This window comes from Salmo salar, chromosome ssa04 (assembly GCF_905237065.1).
Source record: "Salmo salar chromosome ssa04, Ssal_v3.1, whole genome shotgun sequence".
In the NCBI taxonomy this organism is placed as follows: Eukaryota; Metazoa; Chordata; class Actinopteri; order Salmoniformes; family Salmonidae; genus Salmo; species Salmo salar.
In genome coordinates this window covers 48,015,453-48,042,335 of record NC_059445.1, presented here as the reverse complement: position 1 = coordinate 48,042,335, position 26,883 = coordinate 48,015,453, and the positions used below count along the sequence as shown (strand labels likewise).

Here is a 26,883-nt window from a genome sequence, read left to right as displayed (position 1 = left end):
TTAAAGTTAGCCAATTTGAGAAGATATCTCAGCTTGCTAACTAGCAAAGCCAACCAACTACACACCAAATATACACCGAGCAAATAATGATTTTATAAACTAATGTTAGTCTCAACCAAATGACAAGTACATAGGTAGACCTATTGCTCTGACACACAAGGATAGAACCACTAGATACAGGCTAGCCAGAAGGCTCTAATGCTAGCTAGCTAACCAGTCATGTCTGACGTCCTAATTGGTTTCTTTGATTGAATGTTTAGTTTGTGGGAACTGTAGAATTGTTATTTTTTTACCTTTTAGATGTGGAAATAACACAACCAGTCATGATGTTTTTGTCTGATTGTCAATCACTTCAAAAAGGCGCTTCTGTAGGTTACCCACAGGCTGTGGCAATTTTAGCATGTAAATCTTGGTGGGGCAAAATAATATATACAGTATGTTTTTTGATGCATGCCAGCAAAGCGACTACACAACACAAGACTAAACAATACATTAATTGCACTATAATGATGAAAAACGGTGCCAACAACTGTTAGGGCCTACATAAAGCTGTCCCAACAGCAGAGTACCAACACCTTACCACTGCTTACCTGGCTATCAGTGGAGCCTTGACTGGCATCGAAACAGTTCATTTAGCCTCATTAACTGCCTTAAAAAAACAGCTGATATGGCTGACTTGCTGAAACAAATATGGTTTCTACTGACAATTGAGATGTACAAACTATGGCATAAGGGGACGACGAGCGGATAAGAGGCAATCCGTAATTCCGATTAAAACATTAATGAGCGAGCTAGGACGGATGTAGTCAATATAACTATTTGTTCAGCACTTTTGAAATGTACATCGACATAATTCAGAACAGTATTCTTACAGTATTCTCCCTGTACACCAAGTCATAACCGGTCCTTTGTGGGAATATTTTGTCTTCAAAGTCTGGCATTCTCTAGATTTCTGGTGCTTTCAAGACAACTGGGAACTCTGAAAAAAACAAGGTCAAATCATGATGACGTCAGTGACCGTCAGGTCAGTGCTCTAGAAAGAGGCCCGAGATCCCGACTTGCAATTCCGAGTTGGATGACCATTCAAAATGTATTTTCTCAGTCAGAGCTCATTTTTTCCCAAGTTCCCAGTTGTCTTGAAGTTACTGTAGTCAGATTTCCCAGTTCTGAGTTTCCAGTTGTTTTGAGCACGGCAGAAGTCATGCTGGATTAACAGCATGGCCAATGTTGAATGTTTATCCTTTTAAGCTTGGAAAAGAAACCTTTAAACCCAGACTTGGTACCACATACCCACTCCACTGCATAGCAGGTTAGTGATTGCTTTGCAATGCTTTCAGTTAGCCACTGTTTCCTTCCAAACCACTCATTGTTGAATTTGCGATTTCCATCTTGTTGTGTCATGTTTATGTCCAATGGCCGATGAGCACCGATATGTTTTATCTCTAATTTCTCTTCATATGACAAGGATTAAAAAGCATTTGCCAGTAGATAGCTTGCTAGCTAAGATTTTGAAAGTATGATGTTGACATGATCAGTCCAATCAAAGCTACTGTAGATATAACGTGATTTGACATAATTTTATCTGTGGCCAATTACCTTGAGCCAAATTTGATGGGCACTTCTAATGTATGGGCACTCTATGGCAGCACCCAAGGGTCTTGAATTTTCAAACTCTACCCTTAGATTTGGCGGTAACGTAGAGTCCCCATGAGTGACAGAACACTGAGCCAATCACGGTGCAACTAGAGAACATTAACCAATCACAGCGCAACTAGAGAACATTACCAACCCCTACACTCTGTATTTTTCACGGGCTGCCCCACCACCACAGACTGCCCCTCCACCACAGAAAGCACTGTGCTAGACTGAAACAACTGCATTTTGGAGCTGCCTTACTCAAGAAAGCAAAAAAGAGACCAAGTTTGTATGCAGCTTTATTAACTCAATGATTTTATTTATTGTTTTACATTGTTTGCAAACTGATATGTGACAGGTATTAATGTCAAAATAACGTGAAAAACATGCAAACCTGTTTTTAGCTAAAAAGGTGGGGCTCAATGATGGTTTGCCACTGCCCACAGGTCAGCTGTTTGTTCAGCCACCGGCAGTTGCTAATAACCCATCCGACTATATGTGATAAAGTGAAAATCTGAGGCCAGCACCCAACCCTAACCGTAAATACAGAAAACGCGCTATAGGATACAGTCAAAGAAGGCAGTACGATTTTTTGAAACGGGGTGGAGGATTTTTTTTGCTGCCTGATTTAGATATGGTTCTGCTTATAATTGTCATTTTGGTAGGCTATTTGTTAGTCAACTTGTCTATAATTAGATACATGTAGCTTATCTTTTGGCATTACATGGGGCCCTAGAAGATAAATAAACCCTTGCACAGCAGAATAATGTCTCGTAATAGATCAATAGAACGAATGCTTCAATCTAGTTGATATCAAGTTTTCTCAGTCATCTTTCGCAGAGCAAAGATGTTTAGGGACTGGGGAGAAAATACAATAACAAAAAAGGTCTATATTTTCTGTGCAAAATGTCCAAATGACATCAGTTTTATTTGTTGTAAGGAAAAGAAAGCTGTGAAAACGACCCAACTTGTTTCTGATAAGATTTCAGTTCGGCTTCGATGCATATTTTATGTGGTTGAAACACTATCTATCAGCTGTTATGATGAAGACAGTACCTTTACAGATGGTATCTAACTGAGCATTGCATTCTCTCAAGATGCAGAAGTAAATAAATCATATTTCTCCACTCCTGTTCCCAAGTCCAAATTTCTCCTTAATTTGGTGTATCATTTTACTTCAAGAAATGCTTAATTCTGCAGGAATTATTATTAAGGCTATGTGAGAGGTTATAGACCTTCAGTCAGTGTCCAGATTTCAGTTTCCATTTAACCCATCTAAACAGTAGGCTACCGTTCCATTGACATGCCATAGGCCTATTTGAAGTCCCGTGATTGTCGAATTTGTATGGTGCCTCACAATCATTTTACCACTTCATCAAATATTTTCCTAACATTACTTTTCTGGCCCTCCCTTCTCTTTTTCATTTCTCGTTTCGCAGCTTTTGTTTTATTGAATTAAATTTAGACTTTTTGCCTTTGTGGATTGACGTTACATTTTTCTGCCCATTCCCAAAAGCATTATTTGGCGATTGACACATACAGTTAAGCCCTAAAGTTTAGGTTTATGCACTAATACCAGATAGATTAAAATAATGTAAGAAAAACCTCAATATACTGTAGCCTGTATAAATTGCACAATAATAATAAATGTATGGACATTTTCAAATATTGTTTCTCTTTATTCAACTCGCCGGCCACCCACCCGCACTTCAGCCACACAATATTTAATGACCCTAACTCGTCTGCCCCGCAGATATAACAGCAGGGATTGCAGGTTATGAGTCAACCCGCGCATCACTAACCCGCGCACATTCGTCCACTCACAAAATAATTCCAGCATCCAAACCCCAACTGTGCACTATCCACCCGCAATTTAATGAATGGCATTCTGCGATTTTCATTAGGCCTACACTTGTAGCCTGAATTGATGAGTCCACTTTTGTCCACACGCGCCTCGGGTCTCGGTTACTCATTTCCCTCATCTCGGCCACTCATGTCCCTGCGCGTCTCGGTCTCACATCTCCGCCTTGGCAAAATTGGTCTCCTCGAACCACAACGTAAATTGGAGCGTATGCCACCAGGTTTAAAGTCAATTCGCTAATTTTCATGTGACTGACATGCGGGAATGTTAAATAATGTTGTAATAGTCTATAGTTATCTTGCCATTTTTTGTTAATTGTGATATGCTCACGTTTTACTGGTACGGCATACCTACACTATTTCATACTTCTAGTGTCAATCGTAAAATGTCAATGTGGCCTGTGTATTTTGATATTGACATGAATGGGTTAATGAAAACACGCAGAATAAGGTGCACCAAATGTGTTATTTATATATATAAATAAATATGTATTTATTTTCAAAGATAGCATGTTATCCAGATTGATGTATAAATAATTCAATATCACCATCACAAAATTAATATCAATGCGGTTTCAGAATGTAAACTTTTTTATTAATTTATTTTAAAACAATATTAATATGTTACAATTTTATTTTTGATGGTATATACAGAGAGAAAAACAAGCCATACAATATTATCAACTGTGCAACACCAACTTGCTGAATTGAAGAAATAAAAAACTCAGCTCCCCAATAAGACACTTTAATAATGTGTTACAAAATACTTGTTTGTTTTACTTTAAAATCATGTAACATACATACATACATACATACATACATACATACATACATACATACATACATACATACATACATACATACATACATACATACATACATACATACATACATACACATATATTCAATCTATTTGACATCTTATAAAATAACTATATAATCTAAACATGTTTTGTACATTCTATAATACAATATTTTCAATTAGTTTTCTGCAATGAAATGGCTGTTATGTACAGTACCAGGTTCTTTTTTGTTTGTGTCTTACTTCTTCCTAGCAAATTCTATACAGTATTCATTCATGGACTCTCCACCCCATATACTGCAAGGATGCGCAGTCACCTCTAAAGGTCAGAAATGCAAAAATCAAGGTCACAAAAATAATGACACTTGATGAAGAATCAATGAACATAAAACTATAGTCAAACGGTAAAACAAAAAGTGCGTATTCTACTGCTGGGGAGACAGATTCAACAGAATCAAAGAGAAACAGTACCATTTGATCTAATGTAGCAATCACAATTAACAAACAAATACCAATAAACATGAACATTTGTATAAACTGAAGCAATACACAGCAAACACACAATGGCTATCAGTATGACCTCTTTGGGAAATCATCTGTGGGACTGGGTTAATGGAAATGTAATAACTGCCTGTGGATGCAAATAGGGGCAACTAAAGCAAATTCTTTACATAAAATGGAGGATAAACTACAGTTAGCTAGAGAGCACACTGGACAATTTTAAGAACATGGTTTACTCTTATTCTATCAGCTTGGAAATTAAACATACACTACATGTTCCTTCAACCAGCTTCAAAAGGCAGTTTACTATATGATTGGGCATTGAGCACATTGAACCAACAACTGACTTTTTTTCTGAATGATAAGGTTGAGAGGAGGCCAACCTGGGGACATATTTGGCTGACTATCAACAAACAGGATTTAAAAAGGATTGGGTATGTTAACAGGACTGTTTCTAAACAAATCTGCATGTAGGTCTTGAATAGAGTCACTGTTGTGTCTTTAGAGTAATACTGAACTGACACAGTAACTATGTTGAAACAATGTGTTGCTCATACCACTTAAAACAATGTTTATGTTGGGCTGACCCCAGCAAGAGGCCAACAAGTTTTACTGAATCTAATGTGGCCCCCTTTCCTGATGCCAGCATCACTCTGAGAAAAGTTGACCTGCGTCTTTAGTGTGGATTAAGTCATTCTAACAAAGTCTTTAGCAGATACAAGCTGTACCTCAGTAAAGACACTGCTGATATTCATGGTTGAAGGAATGTTAAAGATATTTCCATTTAATTCACATAGTACATTAGATTATAGTATACAACTATATCTCTTTTTTTTTTTTACATGAGTGCATACTTGCCAAGAAACATAATTTCAACAGCATAAATCATTTTTTCTAAATTAAAACAGCACATACTATAAGAATTCTAGAACTTTGTTTGATCTCTTCAACCAAAATGAACAGCACCAGTCTTCGTGAGAGTGACTGTAACCGATGACGTGATAGCGACTCAATGTCCATAGCAGAGATTGGTAGGATTGTCATAAACGTTGTACAATTTAACATTCTTATCACTCCACAATGCATTTCAACCTTCACTTCATGTGAAATGGCACATTTAGTTTAGAATTCCAATATGTTGTTCAATTTTGTTATGGCTAGTGAGTGTAAAGGGAAATTGAGGCATACATAGGCCTCTTTGTTTGACAGGATATAAGTGTTTCACAGTAGGACTTTCACATTAAAATATGACAATATCTAATGAACATGGGGCAACTCAAGTCAGACACCTACTGTTGTAGTTATTTGGGGAAAACGGATGGAACTTGAAAAAAAAGTAAATAGGAAATACGTAGTATTATTTGAAGTGGTCAGTTTGATTGTCATTTACATTAGCAGGCCATTTGTCTCTATTTGTTCATACACAGTATTCCTAAAATCCCCAGTGTATGGACACAATTACTCATACATGGATAAATACACTTATAGTCTCTATAGTCCAAAAATCAACAACATTCTGCTGAATTGCAAAGATGACCAAATATAAACAATTAAACTGTAACCAACAAATTATGAAACGTACAAATTGTTAATGTAATACTGAGAATATTTGTTTCCACAAATAACCTGAGAAAAAAATTACATTATGACAGTATACATAATCAATGTAAGACAACTACAATATATTAGTGATGTCTTCCTAATCATTGCAGCATCTGTTACACTTGATACAAAACAATGAGTTCTTGGGTGATTTGGGCAACAAACTACTGTTACTGTGCTGTTAGTAGCTGTTAATGCTTGTAAGCCGGTTAAGGCATTAAGACCTTATTGACTTATCTTTCAATGCCTGATTAAAAACGCACCCAGTAAAACAGCTTCAATTTGTTCAGAAATGTATGATAAATAAACAAACATGCTATGGTAGTCTACTAATAAGGTTTGCTCTTTCCATTAAGGTGTGGATAAATAATATGAAGCTTGATTTTTATGAATTATTGAATACAAATGTTGCCATAACTAATTGGTACTATTGTTCGCTTTTAGAAAAATCATGTCTAAATATTTGATTCTACAATGAATATAATAGTAATTGTATGAGGACATTTGTTGCTGTGTCAGTCATGCAAAATATTTTTTCCCCAAACATGGACTAATAGCGTTGAGTGGTGAATATGCTTCAGTGTTTACTAATGATATCAACTATGTCTGGGAGTGGCTGATTGAATGTTTGATGAAAAGACGACACGTCCAACATCAAAATGACCTCTTCCTTTATGTTTCCTTGAAACTACAGTTTCATAATAGTCTTCCTATGTTAAAACAAATATATGTATGCACAGCAAAACCATAACCTACAGACAAGTGTTTTTCATGTGAAATGAAGATGCAACTTTGAAGGAGTAAATGCTCACTGCATGCGTTTACTCTCTGGAAACAACAGGACAGATGGTATGAACACAGTGCAGTCAGTGCACAACAAGGCTCACCCAACAACCTCTTTTTTTTGTTGAAAACACATCTGCATGAAAACACACAGTAGCACGGTTTTCCTGTTGATTCCTTTGACAGTTTTTTTCTCATCCAGCAGTGCCATGATGAAATATGACGAGTAAGCATGGCCCCCAGTAGCTCAGTGAAGTGGGACAGAGATGTTGGTGCAGCGAATATTTTCATTTTCACGTTTTGTTTTTGCTGTGTAAAAAAAGCCACAATGGCTTCTTAAACAGTGAAGAACACAACACAGCACAGCATGGGACCAAATATGCCTCTCTGTGTCTTCTATGCATCCCATAGAATTCTGCCGCCAAACCTGTAACAATACGTTTCAGAAGATATCTCACCACTCTGTTTGTGTCTTCGGTGCTACTGAGTGAGCATATTTCGGAAGTCTGAAAGGCTGCCAGGCTGGTTTTGGGAATGGTGGTGTTGCCGCTGTTGCTGCTGTTGTTGTTGTTGTTGCTGCGGTTGTTGTTGAATATAACTGACAGTACCTTGCTGTGGGACATTAGTAGTGTGGAAAAAAGCCTGAGTGGTTCCACTGTGTAAGAGTCCTTGGGGCTGCATCTATCAACAGAAAGGGATCAGGGCATAAGTGAGGCGATACTAGTTCTACAGAGTAAGCCAAACCCCTCCAGCCCAAGGCCTGCTATCACACTACTGCAAGTAGTAGGACTACTACTGTACCTGAAAGAACTGCTGGGGCTGCTGCAACTGGAGAGAGTGCTGGCAGGCCTGCTGCTGAGCATGGTAGGTGGGCTGGGCCTGGTGCGTGATAAAGCTGTTGTGAGGGATCATGATGGAGGACGTGAAGACAGGAGAGGGGACCAGGACAGCGTTGCAGTTCACCTGCTGCATGGGAAACGATGGGGTCATCATCTGCTGCTCCAGGGTGTATCTGGGAAGGGATGGGTGCAATCAACAGGTCAAATATGTTTACTATGTTGATAGTTACAGAATGTGTGTGCCATTCAGAGGGCTCTATTTTCGTCTGGCGTTATGGCGGCGTTAGTGTCAAAGGCACGTTATTTAGAAACATAAAAAACGAATGCTTTTTTCCCCATTTCGTTTTATTTGATTAAAAACCAAGCACAGCCTCCCCTCCTCTTAAGGCTTTTCCCCCCCCTGCCCAATGCTGTCGCGAAAAAGTCAAAACTATCGATAAATGGTTTGGATCCTGAGACCGCTTTGAATTACATCTTAATTACCAAAGCCTTATTAAAAAAACTGTGAGCTCACATTCCATTTTTATCTATGCATTTTAGGGAGACCCACGTTATTTTAACCATGCAAATGCCGTTTTGGACGTGCGTAAAACCCCCTCCATGATGTAAGCTACGTGTCCATGCCCATCATCAAATAAGCAATGAGAACATCTGTACCGGTGAACCTCGTATTTAGAAGTTATTTTCCTGTGACAATTGCTTGTTTTGCGTTTTATATTTTCAAAACCAAGGCCTCCCTTACCCTAAGCCTACTATAATGACTCCCTTACCCTAGGCCTACTTTCTTTTCTTTAACCTTTATTTAACTAGGCAAGTCAGTTAAGAACAAATTCTTATTCACAATGACGGCCTAGGAACAGTGGATTAACTGCCTTGTTCAGGGGCAGAACGACAGATTTTAACCTTGTCAGCTCGGGGATTCGAACTAGCAACCTTTCGGTTACTGGCCCTCTAACCACTAGGCTACCTGCCGCTACTATAATGACTCCCTTACTCTAGGCCTACTATAATGAAGGCTGGTTCAACAGCAATGCATCTTTTATATCCAAGCGATTTTATGATATCATTGCATTTTACATTTATTGTTGTTGTTAAAAAAAAACTGATTGCTTGTTTTTCGTTTAATTTTACTACAACCAAACTTATTAGAATGATTAACTTTCCTGGTTTTATGATGACAACTCCATGGCGCAAATGCAATGCAACTCTTGGACTTGTGTGAATATGATCTGATCTGTAACATAATCAGAACTATGTTCATAAAACGTATTAGGGAGCTGTATAAAGGTGAGTGGACATTCTCTTTATATTGGATCCAGCAACTGTGAAAGTTTGGATGTGCGTAAAACCCTTTATAGTCTGCATTGTTTTAATATTATATGACCACAGGAGAAATTATGGTGCCTGTAAGTGTGGCATAGCCTATTTAAAAAAAAGTTGTTTAGTTTTGCTTAGAATTTGGTTTTTGCCTAAATTCTCTTTTTAGGCCTTATCAATAATGAATTGAATCTTGCTTATTGACAATGTTTACCATATCCATGCTCTGCCATAATGCAATTTATAGTAGGCCTAGCCCCTATATCAGTGTGAATGCTACGGAAGTCATGCAATTCCTTAGAAGAAGTGGACTGCAAATGGGTTCAAGTTAACATATTTAGCAAAGATAGGTCTACATTTTGTTATTTCATTTCTGTAAGACATTTAACAAACTATAACAGACTAACATTGGAATTGGAGTTGATTCAATGTATAAAAGACCGTAAATACACAACTTAAAGGAACCACATACTTCGCCATAGAGCACGTTCTGATTGGCCAGTGAGGGGCCAAGCCTCGACACACCCACAACTTGTTTATTCATCAAAACCCAGCCCTTTCACGCCAATGCCAGCAAGTGCGCCAATATTTGTAATAGTAAAAATAGCAAAATTAATTCTGCCACACCCCTGAAACTATAACGCTACCGCCTATGCTTAGATTTACCATTGCGTTAGGTTTGTTAAAATAGAGCCCAGAGGGTGAATGGGCCAGACAAACGATTTAAGTGCCTTTGAACGGGGTATGGTAGTAGGTGCCAGGCACACCGGTTTGAGTGTGTCAAGAACTGCAACGCTGCTGGGTTTTTCACGCTCAACAGTTTCCCGTGTGTGTCAAGAATGTTCCACCACCCAAAGTACATCCAGACAACTGTGTGAAGCATTGGAGTCAACATGGGCCAGCATCCCTATGGAACTCTTTCGACACCTTGTAGAGTCCACGCCCTGGCGAATTGAGGCTGTTCTGAGGACAAAAGGGGGTGCAACGCTATATTAGGAAGATGTTCCTAATGTTTTGTACACTCAGTGTATGTAGATCAGTAGTGCTAAAATGTGGGTATGGTGTGATTCTTTGCAACTAAGGGTATATCATGTGTTTTAAGTACATTCAGTTCATATCAAGGATAAATGCATTCATTGTTCCCATATTTCACTACATTTACAGTACCAGTCAAACGTTTGGACACACCTACTCATTCAAGGGTTTTTCTTTATTTTTTACTATTGATCACATTGTAGAATAATAGTGAAGACATCAGAACAATGAAATAACACATATGGAATCATGTAGTATCCAAAAAAGTGTTAAACAAATCAAAATACACTGCTCCAAAAAATAAAGGGAACACTTAAACAACACAATGTAACTCCAAGTCAATCACACTTCTGTGAAATCAAACTGTCCACTTAGGAAGCAACACTGATTAACAATAAATGTCACATGCTGTTGTGCAAATGGAATAGACAACAGGTGGAAATTATAGGCAATTAGCAAGACACCCCCAATAAAGGAGTGGTTCTGCAGTTGGGGACCACAGACCACTTCTCAGTTCCTATGCTTCCTGGCTGATGTTTTGGTGGTAGCATGAGACGGAGTCTACAACCCACACAAGTGGCTCAGGTAGTGCAGCTCATCCAGGATGGCACATCAATGCGAGCTGTGGCAAGAAGGTTTGCTGTGTCTGTCAGCGTAGTGTCCAGAGCATGGAGGCGCTACCAGGAGACAGGCCAGTACATCAAGAGACGTGGAGGAGGCCGTAGGAGGGCAACAACCCAGCAGCCGGACCGCTAACTCCGCCTTTGTGCAAGGAGGAGCAGGAGAAGCACTGCCAGAGCCCTGCAAAATGACCTCCAGCAGGCCACAAATGTGCATGTGTCTGCTCAAACGGTCAGAAACAGACTCCATGAGGGTGGTATGAGGGCCCGACGTCCACAGGTTCCTGCAAGAGGAAGGCATTGATACTATGGACTGGCCCGCCCGTTCCCCAGACCTGAATCCAATTGAGCACATCTGGGACATCATGTCTCGCTCCATCCACCAACGCCACGTTGCACCACAGACTGTCCAGGAGTTGGCGGATGCTTTAGTCCAGGTCTGGGAGGAGATCCCTCAGGAGACCATCCACCACCTCATCAGGAGCATGCCCAGGCGTTGTAGGGAGGTCATACAGGCACGTGGAGGCCACACACACTACTGAGCATCATTTTGACTTGTTTTAAGGACATTACATCAAAGTTGGATCAGCCTGTAGTGTGGTTTTCCACTTTAATTTTGTGTGTGACTCCAAATCCAGACCTCCATGGGTTGATAAATTGGATTTCCATTGATTTATTTGTGTGATTTTGTTGTCAGCACATTCAACTATGTAAAGAAAAAAGTATTTAATAAGATTATTTCATTCATTCAGATCTAGGATGTGTTGTTTAAGTGTTCCCTTTATTTTTTTGAGCAGTATATATTTCACCTTCTTCAAATTAGCTACCCTTTGCCTTGATGACAGCTTTGCAGACTCTTGGCATTCTCTCAACCAGCTTCACCTGGAACAATTTTCCAGTAGTCTTGAAGGAGTTCCCACATATGCTTAGCACTTGTAGGCTGCTTTTCCTTCACTCTGCGGTCCAACTCATCCCAAACCAAACCATGAGGTTGGGTGATTGTGGAGGCCAGGTCATTTGATGCAGCACTCCATCACTCTCCTTCTTGGTCAAATAGCCCTTACACAGCCTGGAGGTGTGTTGGGTCATTGTCCAGTTGAAAAACAAATGAGATGGGACGGCGTATCGCTGCAGAATGCTGTGGTAGGCATGCTGGTTAAGTGTGCCTTGAATTCTAAATAAGTCACTGACAATGTCACCAGCAAAGCACCCCCACACCTCCTCCTCCATGCTTCAGAGTGGGAACAACACATGCGGAGATCATCCGTTCACCTACTCTGCGTCTCACAAAGACACGACGGTTTGGAAAATCGGAAATGTGGATTAATCAGACCAAAGGACAGATTTCCACCGGTCTAATGTCCATTGCTCGTGTTTCTTGGTCCAAGAAAGTCTCTTCTTCTTATTGGTGTAGTAGTTAGTAGTTCGACCATGAAGGCCTGATTCACGCAGTCTCCTCTGAACAGTTGATGTTGAGATGTGTCTGTTACTTGAACTCTGTGAAGCATTTATTTGGGCTGCAATTTCTGAGGCTGGTAACTCTAATGAACGTATCCTCTGCAGCAGAGGTAACTCTGGGTCTTCCTTTCCTGTGGCGGTCCTCATGAGAGCCAGTTTCATCATAGCACATGGTGTTTGCAACTGCACTTGAAGAAACTTTCAAAGTTCTTGAAATTTTCCATATTGACTGACCGTCATGTCTTAAAGTAATGATGGACTGTTGTTTCTCTTTGCTTATTTGAGGTGTTCTTGCCAAAATATGGACTTGGTATTTTCCCAACTAGGGTTATCTTCTGTATACCACCCCTATCTTGTCACAACACAACTGATTGGTTCAAACGCATTAACACTTTTTTGTTTACTACATGATTGAACATGTGTTATTTCATAGTTCTGCAATGTAGAAAATAGTAAAAAAAAAAAAAAGAAAACCTTGAATGAGTAGGTGTGTCCAAACTTTTGACTGGTACTGTACGTCAAATAACCAACAGCGTAAAGAGTCAACATAATGATTACACACACACTCAAACGCATACTTACTTGGTTTGCTGGATGGCTGTGTTGCACTGGGAAGCCTGGGAGCTAACACTGCTATCAGGTACGAGTGTCTGCACTGGCTGGTTGAGCAGCATGCTGCCAGAAAGAACAGTCTATGTCATTCTCAAAGCTAATACTCCAACCTTTAAAAAAAAAGCCTCCTGGGCCATGGGGACAGACTGCACAAGCTGTTATTTTCCACCCGTGATATATTTCTCAATTTTCCAAACACAGTGTGAGTACAATGGACAGGACAAAAGGTTTCGTGACTCAAGGAGACTATTACCTCTCCAATGTAACCCAATATTTTTTCTTCTAGTTACTTTCTCTTCAAGGTTAGAGTAAGCACGTGTTAAGCAGGTGTTCTTTCATTCGGAATTCATACAATGTAGATATGATTTGAACTTCAACTCATAAAGCTTTGTTTTGATAAAATAAAGCTTCCCATGTCAATTGTTGCCCAAAATGTACTGAGTTACAAGTTGCTTCAATTTAGACCAAACTAAAGGCTGAGTTACACTGACCATGAAGAACAAACTTTCGACAACATGTTCTTGAAAATAATTCTGCAACAAGAAATCAGACTGAGTGGTTTACTGTCTGTAGGGCTCACCGTAGCTGTCTCTCTTGGCTAAACTCAGAGTCTGAGTGTCTTTGGTTTGCGTCCTGCAGTGCCCGTGCGGTCGTCTGCTGAGAGAACATCATGGGGTTGCTGTAGAAGGGCATGGTCAGGTTGGCATGGGTCTGCACCGGGAGACTGACTGCCTGCATCTGCCCGCCTGCACTCCTTATCAACCTCTGCTGCACCTAAAGCAACAACAACAACACTGAAACTACCACCAGGTTGACTACAGTCTGCAAACCCCACTTCCTTGTATATTTTGACAGAATATTACCCTGCTTACTCTACACAAAGTAAAAGTTGAAAGCTATTGGGATAAGAGTACGGAGGGAGAACTGGGGTACCTGAGGGGAGGGTGTGCTGTGCTCTGTGAGGAGAGAGTGAGGGGACGAGCCGTGGGCTCCATGAAGAGGCTGTTTGGAGTGGCTCGAGGCCTGCCTGATCACCCCAGACTGGGCCTGCTGCTGGGCTGGCCTCCCTGGACCCTGATGGACCTGGCCAAAGTCACTGTGGACCGGCTGCTGTAACAACATCTACACACACACACACACACACACACACACACACACACACACACACACACACACACACACACACACACACACAGGAGGGAAAGAGGGATAAGCTACTGTATCCACTGTACAACAATTTGCTTAGGTTTAGAGATCGTTTTAGGCAGGGCGTCTGACTAGCGGTAAGCATGGTTACCTGGAGGTTAGCCAGCTGCAGCTTCTCCTTGATGTCATACAGCTCCTGCTGCTGAGTCTTGATGTCCATCTGCAGGATGCGTGTCCTCTCCTCCAGCTGCTCCTTGAGCTGGTGCATGACACCTAGCTGAGGCTCAGGAGGCTGCTGCTGGTACATGGACTGTTGCTGCTGCTGTGGCTTCTGTTGTTGTTGCTGCGACTGGAAGAATAGGATACACAGCCATCATGATAAAGGCGATTCATATCACAGTACCATGTATGGGTCATGCTCTGGCACAAGCCTTCACAGCTGCTCACACACATTTTCAGAACCAAGGAGGGCTTTACAGTAGTTCAGAAATACAGCACTCGATAACTTGAGGACCACAGAAATCACCCTCACAATCATTACAGCTTGATTAGCACTTCCAGCTCTTCTTGTTTCCATATCATGTAGATGTAGGAGATGCTTTTCCTGGGCCTCATTTCAGATGAGTTGAAGTGATCATCTTGAGACAATTTTAACATACGTGAGAATAGTAGTTTTGCGACACTGAACAAAAATATGAAAGCAACATGTAAAGTGTTGGTCCCATGTTTCATGAGCTGAAATAAAAGATACCAGAAATGTTCCATACGTACAAAAAGCTGATTTCTCTCAAATTTTGTGCACAAATTTGTTTACATCTCTGTTAGTGAGCATTTCTCCTTTGCCAAGATAATCTATCCACCTGAGGTGTTGCATATCAAGAAGCTGATTAAACAGCATGATCATTACACAGGTGCACTTTGTACTGGGGACAATACAATTCCTCTCTGAAATGTGCAGTTTCATCACACAACACAATGCCACAGATGTCTCAAGTTGACGGAGTGTGTAACTGGCATACTGACTACAGGAATGTCCACCAGAGCTGTTGCCAGACAACTGAATGTTCATTTCTCTACCATAAGCCGCCTCCAATGTCATTTTAGAGAACTTGGCAGTACGTCCAACCAGCCTCACAACCGCAGACCACTTGTAACCGCGCCAGCCCAGGACTTCAACATCCAGCTTCTTCACCCACAGGATCGTCTGCGACCAGCCACCCGGACAGCCACCCGGACAACCAAAGACTTTCTGCACAAACTATCAGAAACCGTCTCAGGCAAGCTCATCTGCGTACTCGTCGTCCTCACCAGAGTCCTGACCTGACTGCAGTTTGGCGTTGTAACCGACTTCAGTAGGCAAATGCCCACCTTTGATGGCCACTGGCACGCTGGAGAAGTGTGCTCTTCACAAATGAATCCTGGCTTCAACTGCACAGGAAACCGAAATGGCAGACAGCGTGTATGGCATCGTGTGGGCGAGCGGTTTGTTGATGTCAACGTTGTGAACAGAGTGCCCCATGGTGGCAATGGGGTTATGGTATAGGCAGGCATAAGCTACGAACAACAAACACAATTGCATTTTATCGATGGCATTTCGAATGTACAGAGATACCGTGATAAGATCTTGAGGCCCATTGTCATGCCATTAATCCGCCACCATCACCTCATGTTTCAGCATGATAATGCATGGCCCCATGTCGCAAGGATCTTTATACAATTCCTGGAAGCTGAAAATGTCCCAGTTCTTCCATGGCCTGCATACTCACCAGACTTGTCACCCATTGAGCATGTTTGGGATGCTCCTGATCGACGTGTACGACAGCGTGTTCCAGTTCCCACCAATATCCAGAAACTTCGAAGAGGAGTGGGACAACATTCCACAATCAACAGCCTGATCAACTCTATGCGAAGGAGACGTCACCCTGCATGAGGCAAATGGTGGTCACACCAGATACTGACTGGTTTTCTGATCCACGCCCCTACCTTTTTTCAAGGTATCTGTGACCAACAGATGCATATATGTATTCCCAGTCATTAGAAATCCATAGATTAGGGCCTAATGAATTTATTTCAATTGACTGATTTATTTGTATGAATTGTAACTGAGTAAAGTCTTTGAAAATGTTGCATGTTGCGTTTATATTTTTGTTCAGTGTAGAATTTAAACATCATCTATATTTACATCTAAATTATGATCATCCTAAATGACATTGATGTGGTCTAAAATCAAGTGGGTATGGAAGCATTTCACGCAATCGAACGAGGAAGTAAACCAACAGACAAGCTGTCATAATACTGTGAGACTACAAGACAAACAGTGAGCAGGCAGACAGGTGACAGACAGGAAAACTCAACACCAACCATTGCGGAGTGCTGGCTGCAGGTAGGAGAAAGGGGGAGGCTTAGTTGGGGAAGGAGGTCAAAAGAGTTTAGCCCCAAAGTCTACAAGGAGAAGGAAAACAAAACAGGGAGTTGAGCGGGATCCTGGATGCTACCTCCGGGCTAATGTTCTTTCACATGTATTGGTTTTTCCACTGGCATAATGAGGTGAGCTGACCTTTGCACTACTGGGTGCGAGTCTGGACAAATTCTTCTCTGTCCCAGCGATGGATGCAGACTGCCGTGATGGTGTGCAAGCATCTGTGTACCGCAAAGATGAGTTGGCTGCTGGGAAAAATGTATCAATAGGTACTGTAGAAGGTTATGCATACTTCATAATTAACCATCTAAATTCAAAATAGTATACAATAAGTAAGTGTGTGGTGGTGCAGAGTTTGGATTAGGGTGAGAGTGGTGTTGTATGGTACAGGGTTCAATTTGGAACAGACTGATCCAGTATGGGGGTATTTGGGTTAGCTGGACAAAGAGAGCAGCAGGGGGACTCACATGCCGTGTCGGACAGGGCCGTGTGGGAGGACTTCCGGGAGCTGTGGGAGGACACTGAGCGTGCCCCGCTCATCCTGTCCAGTCCGGGGGGGTCCAGATTGGGACAGATGTCCAGGTACACCTCCTGAGCCTGAAACACACAGGATAGAGGAGCATTAAGTACTGACAGCACCAAAAACAAGATTTGGAACACATCTGCTTTTTCCCTGAATTCACACAACAGCCTGACACTGGATAGCGCCGTATTTGCATGGCAATTCACCATCCCATTCAGTTCTGAACACTGACATAGGAGTGGGAAGTAAAGCACTACTGTACATGATTACTACAACTGGAACTCGACTTGGTAAAATGGCTATGCATTATGAAACTTGAATACTGTATGTTATTGTAACATTCTTCACGATTCATCATTTATGTTTGATCGTAGAGTCTCTTCTTCATACCTTCATGGATGACGAAGTGGCCATGTCAGGTGACGTCTCCTCCAAGCCAAACTCTCTCCTCCTCTCCGCTCGCACCTCCGCATAACTACAAGTCCGTGAAAGAGTGCAATAGAAAGAAAGATCAAATGTCAAATTATCTGCCCATAAGTCAAGCTTTCACATTTATATTCATCCTAAATTTACAATATCAAATAACAGACAGATACCACAGACCCCTAATTCAGTAGATAAGGTTCAATAGCTCTACACGAGACTGATCTTGAACTATAGGGAGGCGATAACTTTCTCACCATCAGGGGGCGTCAGAGTATACAATACCAAACATAACAGAGAGAGACAGAGGAATTAGGTTTACCTGACGACTGTGTGAGTGCACACTATGAACTCTGGCTTGGAGTTCCACTGGTGGTATGTAATGTAGTAGTGTGTCTGGAGCCAGATCCACTGCTGACCCTTGCTTAGAAACCGATAGTAGCAGGATTTACCCTTTCCAAACTGCATTACTGTGAAGACAACACAACACAACACAGAGGGATATTTTCAGCAGTCAGGCATATACAAACCACTACAGCACACTGCCCTAGTTCACAGTGTACAAGGTAGGAGCAGTTTGCGTCATCCTAAAACATCAGGGCAGGGGTGAAAAACTCTAAGCAGCCTCATAGTTCCAGGCTTTTTATGCTCATTGGTGAAGCAGAAATAGAAATGTAACTACAGCAGGATGACCTATTTCTGTGAAATGGCTGCCTGGATCCTGTGGTAGTGAGGGAGAGCGAGATAGGGTAGGAGAGGGGGGGGGGGGGGTGAAAGAGAGAGAACGTGGAGAGAGTTGCTTACATTGCTTATGACACCGCGCTATAAGCTCCAAGTCATCCACATGATAGTAATCATAGCCAGAAGTCCCAAGAACCTCAAAGGGCAAGTACCCGATGATTGGTGAAGCTCTGAAGAGAGACAATAATCAAGATATTAAACAACTATGTTTTATGACAACAACAGACTGGTTAAACTGGGACAACAACTACAGTTTTTATTTTGTCGGAATTTACCAATTTATAGCCTGGAGAGAATAACTTCCATAACTACCTTGACGAATACATTGAAAAATTCATAAACATTACGATTAAATAAACCTAACAAGTCTGTATTGTCTCAAGCACACAGGGCAATAGAATCTCATCTTATGCATTCAGATATAACACATTGACAGAATATCACCTCTCTAAATTGGTTAGGGCTGAGCGAGTGTGACGTTTCTCATGCCTCAAAAATGCATAAACATGGCAATGTCGTATAATCACAGCTATGATTATGACTTGATTTTGGCTCACCTGATGTGTTTCATTCATCAATGCTCAGTTAAATCCATTTAGCCTAGGCCCCCATAAGCCAAATTCTGAATGGCATGCAGGTCACATTATGGAGGCAGCCATTCTTGTAACCCAGCACATAGCACAGTAGTTTGGCAAGGAGCTGTGAATGTCCAATTATAGCTCAGCAGAGGACACAACGTACAATTTCCTCCCCTGGTTTTACCCAATAATATATAAACCCTGGATTTCTGATGCTTTGTATTGGCCAATGAGAGGCTTTGAAGCCACCGGTTCGCCATATTGGCACTCCCCAGAAGAAGCAGACGTACATAGGAATGAATGGAATTCTACAGTAATTCAATGAAATGTTTCAGAGACAAAATTACATGTATTTTTGTTGTTGTAGTGGGGACATTAACATTAGTCTTTGCAAAAAAATTATACTTTAAGGAAAATGTTTTTATATATTTGTTAATTTTCTATTTTATGTTTGACTCACATAATATATTTGAAATGTATGCATTAATGTGTCTGTAATAGAATAAACGTGAAAAAACAAATGTTAATGGATTTGATACTGCAGCGCTGGTGTCATGAATGATAGAACGTAGCAGTCTGGGCTGTTTCTTACTGGGCCGTTATCACTTGGTGTTGCAGACTAATCTTGGGGATCCCTGTCACTATCCAGGGCATGGCAGCAGGTTTAAAGGCCTTTCTGGGTGAGGAGGCCCGGCCACACGGTGGAAACTAGCACAATCAGTCAGTCACGCTACTAGCAGCAGCAGCAGTCTGCTGATCACTGAGCCTGATCACCCAAAGCCAATCAGATGGCACGTAACCAAGGGACACACAGCGTGGCAGTATGACACACCAGTTAACAGAGTTTACAAACAACAATATCATGTTAATGCCAACATAAGGAAAGGAGAGAACAGCAGTTGTCCTCTTGATTCTATGTGTTCCTGTAGTGTTAAAGATGTGCAGCCCAGAGGATGTCAGTAGATGGGCATCGATGATAGTGTAGCTTTCAATAAGGCTATGAAACTTATCAAATTAAAGACTGATAACAGATGGAAGACAAGATGTTAATGTTTCTCAGCTCCTTTTACCTGTGATCTAAGAACAGGAACTTCCATTCAAGGCTGTGTCTGGATGTGAATTCATCACAGGGACCTTCCACATTACACAAATCCTGGTCAAAGAAACAAAAATATACATTTAAGACCAGTCCTGGAATTATAAAAAGTTCTATCTGCGAAAAGTCTAGATTTGAGTTATTGAGCATCAAAGCATCAGAACTGTTTTGCAGTGATGAATTCCTCATGAAGTCCCTCACCTTAAAGGTAAGAGTACAGAGTATCAAAATCCTGGGACATTTGTAAATGTGTTTTTTTTTAGGGGAGGGGGTTGTAATTGTAACATTGTTTTTCTCAAAAGTGGATCTGGGTTGAGTAAAAAGGTTATTTCATAGAAAAGTAAAGTAATTTATAAATGAAGAGAATACACTTCTTCAAACCACATTATCAAGTACATTAATTCATGTTCACCATATATTTGTTAAAGATATAGTTCACTAAAATGACAAATAACTAGGAACATTGCTGAAGCTTACATCTGTATCAGTAAACTTAAATAATTGTCTGGTCTCTGATGCCCATAGTAAGCAAACTATTTGCTAGTTATCCATGAAATGTGCAAAGTTTATATTTTTTGGTGAAATATTCATTCTATGGGAAGTTTTCGTATTGACATATAGAACGATATCAGACAAAACAACAATTACTCTCCAATGGGCCTTGGTACCTCTCCAAGGTACCTATATTTATGTTAGCCAGAGCCATTCTTCTGCAAAACTGGTTGCAAAAGAGGGCCATCGCATAAGATATCAAGGACTTGGAAGTCAAGGACTTGGAATTATAAGGTTCTATCTTCAAAATGTATACTTCTGACATATGGAGTATTATTCAAGTCCCAGATCTCAGAACTGTTTTGTGATGTCTTACTCTTTCATGACTCAATAAGTACATGACTTTACATGCATATAATATGAAGATTCACAATGCAAAAACCTCTAAAACAGGCCTCTAAAACAGGATTTTCAAAATGTACTATTTTCTTCAACACTTTTCCACCGTTCTTTACACGTAATATCCACAAACATAAACCATCTGTATGTTCTCAAATAGAATCAGCAAAGATTTAGAAAAAGAAACATGATCTTACCTTTAAAAATTGCGGAGTGACTAATCGTACAGTGGCAACAAGGCAGACCTGCTCTTCCAGCGACGACGGCAGGGTTCTTGGTAATGTCAAATCAAACCCGTTACAAGAGGATGTAGGCACTGTGAGTCAGAAACAACAGAAACAACATTCACTTCTAAATATCTCACCAGAGGACGGATGTAGGAATAGCAAATATGAATGAACAACTACAATCCATTAGGTGTATTACAACGGTATGTTATAGACACTATGAGTGATAACCATCAACCCCACACAGGTATATCTGTTACAAGAGGACGTAGGCGCTGTGAAACAAAGTCAACTGTGTTTCCTGGCCACATCAGTGTGTGCAGGGGTTTTTGTCCTTGCCGCTTTAATCACACACTAATTGGAGAAAGGAAAATCAGCAGGACTGTGGCCCCTGAGGACTGGAGTAGTGATCTCCAGCTAAGAGTCGAGGGTAATGGCAAATCAGACACAAAAAAATCTATGATTGGCTGTGTGGGGTTATTCTACGAGTGCCAAATATCTTTACATAATCTTTCCATCTCAACACACACTCGGGTGGCCTTACAATGGCATTATGCTATTCAAATGACTGGAAGTCCCGCACTTTAAAGAGTATGGAAATACCCAACAATACGGAGTGTCATTTCAGAGGAGAGGGAAACATTTCCTCATACGTCTAATTTTCCAGTCAATTAGCCTGATATTTGAATAATGATCCACAATGAGATATGCAGTTCTGAAACGGTTTAAAAACCTGTTTGATTGTCTGCCTGCTTTATGTCTTGAGTAAGTTTTCATGACATAATATCTGGTTTATGGCACAAATCTTCATTCCAAACTTAATAGAATGCAAAGGTTGGCCTTATAAATATAACTACATAGTTAAGTGTCTTTTTATCAGTTTGTAGCTCAGTCAGTAGCTAAAAGATGAAATGGCACATAAAATACAGATGATAATCAATAGTTCTGGCTGCTGACAGGGAAAGTCACTTCTGTTGTTATGTGAATATGTCAAGGAAACAAAGACTTGGGAACTAAAACATTGCAAAGTATTACACAACATTCCAATGTCAAGTGAGCTGGAGGAAGAAAAACAAAAACACTCACCATTGTTATGAAACTTCAAATCTCCGACAAATTTAACATACTCATATGTAGACGGTTCCTTTGGGTGGTTGTTTCCTCTGGCTAAATGACAGCAGAACTCAATGTGTGTCTTACCTGGAAAAAAGAGCAGATGGGAGTTAGCTGGAGTGTCTTCAACAAAACACAATGCTCGTCATAAAGAAATATAAATTGCGATTTTTTTTACTGCCAAAGCAAATAACCCATTACCAGGTTATATTTAGACATCCTCTATATATATAAAAGTATGTGGACATCCCTTCAAATGAGTGGATTCGTCTATTTCAGCCACACCCGTTGCTGACAGGTGTATAAAATCGAGGACACAGCTATGCAATCTCCAATGACAAACATTTGAAGTAGAATGGCCTTACTGAAGAGCTCAGTGACTTTCAACATGGCACCGTCATAGGACGCAACCTTTCCAACAAGTCAGTTCATCAGATTTCTGCTCTGCTAGAGCTGCCCCGGTCAACTGTAAGTGCTGTTATTGTGAAGTGGAAACGTCAAGGAGCAACAACGGCTCAGTGGTAAGCCACACAAGCTCACAGAACGGGATCGCCCGAGTGCTGAAGAGCGTAAAAATTGTCTGTCCTCGGTTGCAACACTCACTACCGCGTTCCAAACTGCTTCTGGAAGCAACGTCAGCCCAAGAACTGTTTGTCGGGAGCTTCATTAAATAGGTATCTATGGCCGTGCTGCCGCACACAAGCCTAAGATCACCATGCGTAATGCCAAGCGTGGCCTGGAGTGGTGTAAAGATCGCCACCAATGGACTCTGGAGCAGTGGAAATGTGTTTTCTGGAGTGATGAATTACGCTTCACGATCTGGCGGACGAATCTGGGTTTGGCTGATACCAGGAGAACACTACCTGCCCCAATGCATAGTGCCAACTGTAAAGTTTGGTGGAGGAGGAATAATGGTCTGGGGCTGTTTTCCATGGTTCGGGTGAAGGGAAATCTTAATGCTACAGCATACAATGACATTCTAGACGATTATGTGCTTCAAACTTTGTTTGGGGAAGGCCCTTTCCTGTTACAGCATGACAATTCCCCTGTGCACAAAGCGAGGTCCATACAGAAATGGTTTGTCGAGATCAGTGTGGAAGAACTTGACTGGCCTGCACAGAGCTTTGACCTCAACCCCATCGAACACCTTTGGGATGAATTGGAATGTGAGCCAGGCCTAAATCGCCCAACATCAATGCCCGACCTCAATAATGCCCCTGTTGACTGAACGGAAGCAAGTCCCCATAGCAATGTTCCAACATCTAGAGGAAAGCCTTCCCAGAAGAGTGAAGGTTGTTATAGCAGCAAAGGTGGAACCAACTCTATATTAATGCCCATGAGTTTTGAATGAGATGTTCGACAAGCAGGTGTCCACATACCTATGGTCATGTAGTGTATATCTTCTTGTAGTCTTCATGGTGCAACATGATAAACTCTGTTTTCAAATAGTTTAATATTTTATGTGAGTGCAATGGATGAATCTCTGACAGAGCCGGTGAACCTCAGGGAAAAGTTGCCATTACAACTTCTGTTCCTCACAACCGCTGACAGCTCAGACATTTTGGCCTTTCTCTCATGGCTGGAAATCACACAGCTCCTGGTGAATGGCATTCAACCCAACATAGTTTGTCTCAGTTGTCATAGGATGGCTCAGCAGTGTTGTTTCTACAGCTGAGGTTTTACTTGGCAGGGGAACGAGACCAGCGGGGGAGAGGACGAGGGGGAGTATGTATGTCACTGTGCCATCAACACACTCTTACAAACTGAGCACTGATGATGTTCCAAATACTCTTCATCCAGACACAAAGTCACAGTCACACAGAATGTCTGAAAACAGTCGTCAATTTCTAGCGAGTGCATGGCTCCTCTTTAAATGGGTTACCTTGGGTCAAGAGAATGCCCCCACTGACTTGTCAAAGCACTAGCTCAGATGTACTGTACACACTAAGGAGACTCACTGTATATAATTTTTATTAAGCCTCCAAACCCAATGTGTTGCTCTTCATTAGACTGAAAATAAAGCATTGTGGCATTGTCAGGAGGCTGAGTATACCAGTGGCCCTGTGCCATTCTAACAGAGAGAGAGAGAGAGAGAGAGATCTGTGTAGAATGACACACATTTGGGATTTAAAGTGCAGAAAAAAACATTCCTTATCAAACCAAGACTGATATCATCCCTCCATTGTTACATATATACGTGGATTCAAAGAGAAGTAAAATGCTTCCTCTGTGGTGCTGTAAGCTCCAACTCAAGTATCGGAGTTCACTTATCCAAGAGTAGCTAGAAGTACCCAACATAATGTATGTATTAGTGATGACCACTCAACTCAGAGCAACACACATTACCATAGCAATCGTCAACAGAATGATAGCAGCACATTAATCAAAAGAAAATTGCAGACTTCCTAAGCATTTTGTGTGTTAAACATGAGAAGCAGTGTTGTTTTTTTGTTTTATATATATATATATATATACACACACATTTCTTTACCCCTTTTTCTCCCCAATTTCATGGTATCCAATTGGTAGTTACAGTCTTGTCTCATCGCTGCAACTCCCGTAAGGAATCGGGAGAGGTGAAGGTCGTGAGCCGTGCGTCCATCGAAACACAACCCAACCAAGTCGCACTGCTTCTTGACACAATGCCCACTTAACCCGGAAGCCAGCCACACCAATGTGTCGGAGGAAACACCGTACAACCCTATACCCTACACCCACCTGAATGACCCAGATACTAAGGAGTGTTTTATGGGCCTGCTGTAAGCGGCCTATATGCAGCCAAAATGCAGTCTAGAGCTGCACCGCCCCCTCAAGAATCTGAGCCTGCCTGGCAGGGTTGGTCTTGCAAAGCCAGAGAGCATAATATACAAGGATATTCTCAAATGACAACCTTGACGACCTTGTGGCATTACTGGCAACACTAGCCGCAGTAACTGGCAACACTAGCCGCAGTAACCGATGGGGGTCACACTCTGACATTTTTTCATTTTTATTTGACCTTTATTTAACTAGGCAAGTCAGTTAAGAACAAATTCTTATTTTCAATGATGGCCTTGGAACAGTGGGTTAACTGCCTTGTTCTGGGGCAGAATGACAGATTTTTACCTTGTCAGCTTGGGGATTCGATCTTGCAACCTTCCGGTTACTAGTCCAACGCTCTAACCACTAGGCTACCTGCCGCCCCACATTCAGAGAGGGGGCATATCATTGTGGCCCTGGTGGTACAAAATCAAAGGTCTGACTGCACGGAGATGCTTGGGAATATGGTCAATATGGGGGACCATGTTGTGGGTGTTTCAGGGGAAGGGGGTATATCTGACCTCCATCATCTAGGACGTGACAATGGTTAATCAAATCTCCACATTTCTGCCCATTTTTTTTTTTGCGCAGCTTTGCAGGGCTTCTCATACAGCTGCAACTGTATATGCATTTGTAAATCAAGGCCTTTCTTGAGTTGGGCTCTGGGATGGTGCAACTGTTGAGAATCTGAGTCTACGGTTGTTGTGGGGGAAAGGGGTTGAGTGTGTATGAGTGTGTATGAGTGTGTGGGTGTGTGGGTATCCCACAACTGTTGCGAGGGAGTAAAATATGTTAGGGACAATAAAGGATGATTCACAATAATTGGATCCAGGGGCCAATAATCTCTCCGGGGCCACGGGATCCAGGGGATCGAGGGTGGTCTGCCGGGCATCGGGATGACAACCCAACTTGGGATAAGGAGGGCTTTTAGCGGGGGGAATAGTGGGGACCAATTGGAGGTTTACTTAGTAGCAATGCAAATATCATGGTACAGCTATATAGACAATCATCATGTTACTTTTTGATGGTACGTTTACAAACATATATTTTGATAAATAGAATTGAAACTTGTCTCTCATTATGGTAAGTGGTGAAATAAGTATAGCCAGTTATAATTGTAATGGCCTAGCAGATCATTAGAAAAGACGATCAGTATTTCCCTGGCTAAAAGAGAAGGAATATAATATCTATTGTTGACAGGAAACTCATTCAACAATTTTAGATGAAGTTTTGTAGAAAAAGGACTGGGGGGCGAAATATATTTCTCCCATGGGCAAAGAAATTCAAAAGGGGTGATGATATTAATTAACAGTAATTTTGATCCAAATGTGCAAATTGTCCAAACAGATCATCAAGGTAGATGGATTATTTTAAATATGTTATTGGACAATAAACATATATGACTTATTAACCTATCCAAATAATGATGACCCAAGCCTCTTTGAAAATATATATAAGAATTTATCAACGCTACAAGCAACACTAGACTCTATTATTATGGTGGGGGATTTTAATACGGTTTTAAATACCTCTATGCACCGTAAAGGAGATCACACTAGAAACTATCACCCTCAGGCACTTAAGGAAATCATGAATGTCATGGATATATTGGAATTAGTGGATATATGGAGACTTAAATACCCTGACCTAGTGAGATATACATGGCAGGAGCTTAATCAAGCTAGTCATCTTGATTACTTTCTTATGTCATTCTCTCTAGCACCAAAAGTTTAAAAAGTGTTGACAGGGAACAGAATGCGGTCGGATCATCGCATAATTGGCATATATATATATTACTCTTACAGAATTTCCACGTGGGCAAGGATATTGGAAATGTAATCAAAGCCTACTGGATGATAACTT

At 41.1% G+C, this 26,883-nt stretch overlaps 1 protein-coding gene across 7 annotated transcripts in view; it reads right to left on the bottom strand.

Moving 5' to 3' along the window:
* Nucleotides 1-4,226: 4,226 nt before the first annotated feature.
* LOC106603298 (neuronal PAS domain-containing protein 2) overlaps nt 4,227-26,883 on the bottom strand; it is a 70,334-nt gene continuing 47,677 nt past the window's right edge. For 2 of the 7 annotated variants that reach the window (XM_014196792.2, XM_014196795.2), the window contains exons 8-22: nt 22,195-22,308; nt 21,079-21,197; nt 19,965-20,047; nt 18,380-18,486; nt 17,898-18,045; nt 17,543-17,627; nt 17,097-17,226; nt 16,768-16,877; nt 16,572-16,652; nt 14,362-14,559; nt 13,998-14,186; nt 13,645-13,838; nt 13,035-13,127; nt 7,985-8,195; nt 4,227-7,864 (exon numbers count right to left, since the gene is read on the bottom strand). In XM_014196792.2, the coding sequence (XP_014052267.2) occupies nt 7,664-7,864; nt 7,985-8,195; nt 13,035-13,127; nt 13,645-13,838; nt 13,998-14,186; nt 14,362-14,559; nt 16,572-16,652; nt 16,768-16,877; nt 17,097-17,226; nt 17,543-17,627; nt 17,898-18,045; nt 18,380-18,486; nt 19,965-20,047; nt 21,079-21,197; nt 22,195-22,308 (2,063 nt within the window). In that variant the 3' untranslated portion in view covers nt 4,227-7,663. The remainder of the gene's footprint in view (nt 7,865-7,984; nt 8,196-13,034; nt 13,128-13,644; nt 13,839-13,997; nt 14,187-14,361; nt 14,560-16,571; nt 16,653-16,767; nt 16,878-17,096; nt 17,227-17,542; nt 17,628-17,897; nt 18,046-18,379; nt 18,487-19,964; nt 20,048-21,078; nt 21,198-22,194; nt 22,309-26,883) is intronic. The other 5 variants (XM_014196796.2, XM_014196797.2, XM_014196799.2 and 2 more) reach the window with 5 other exon arrangements.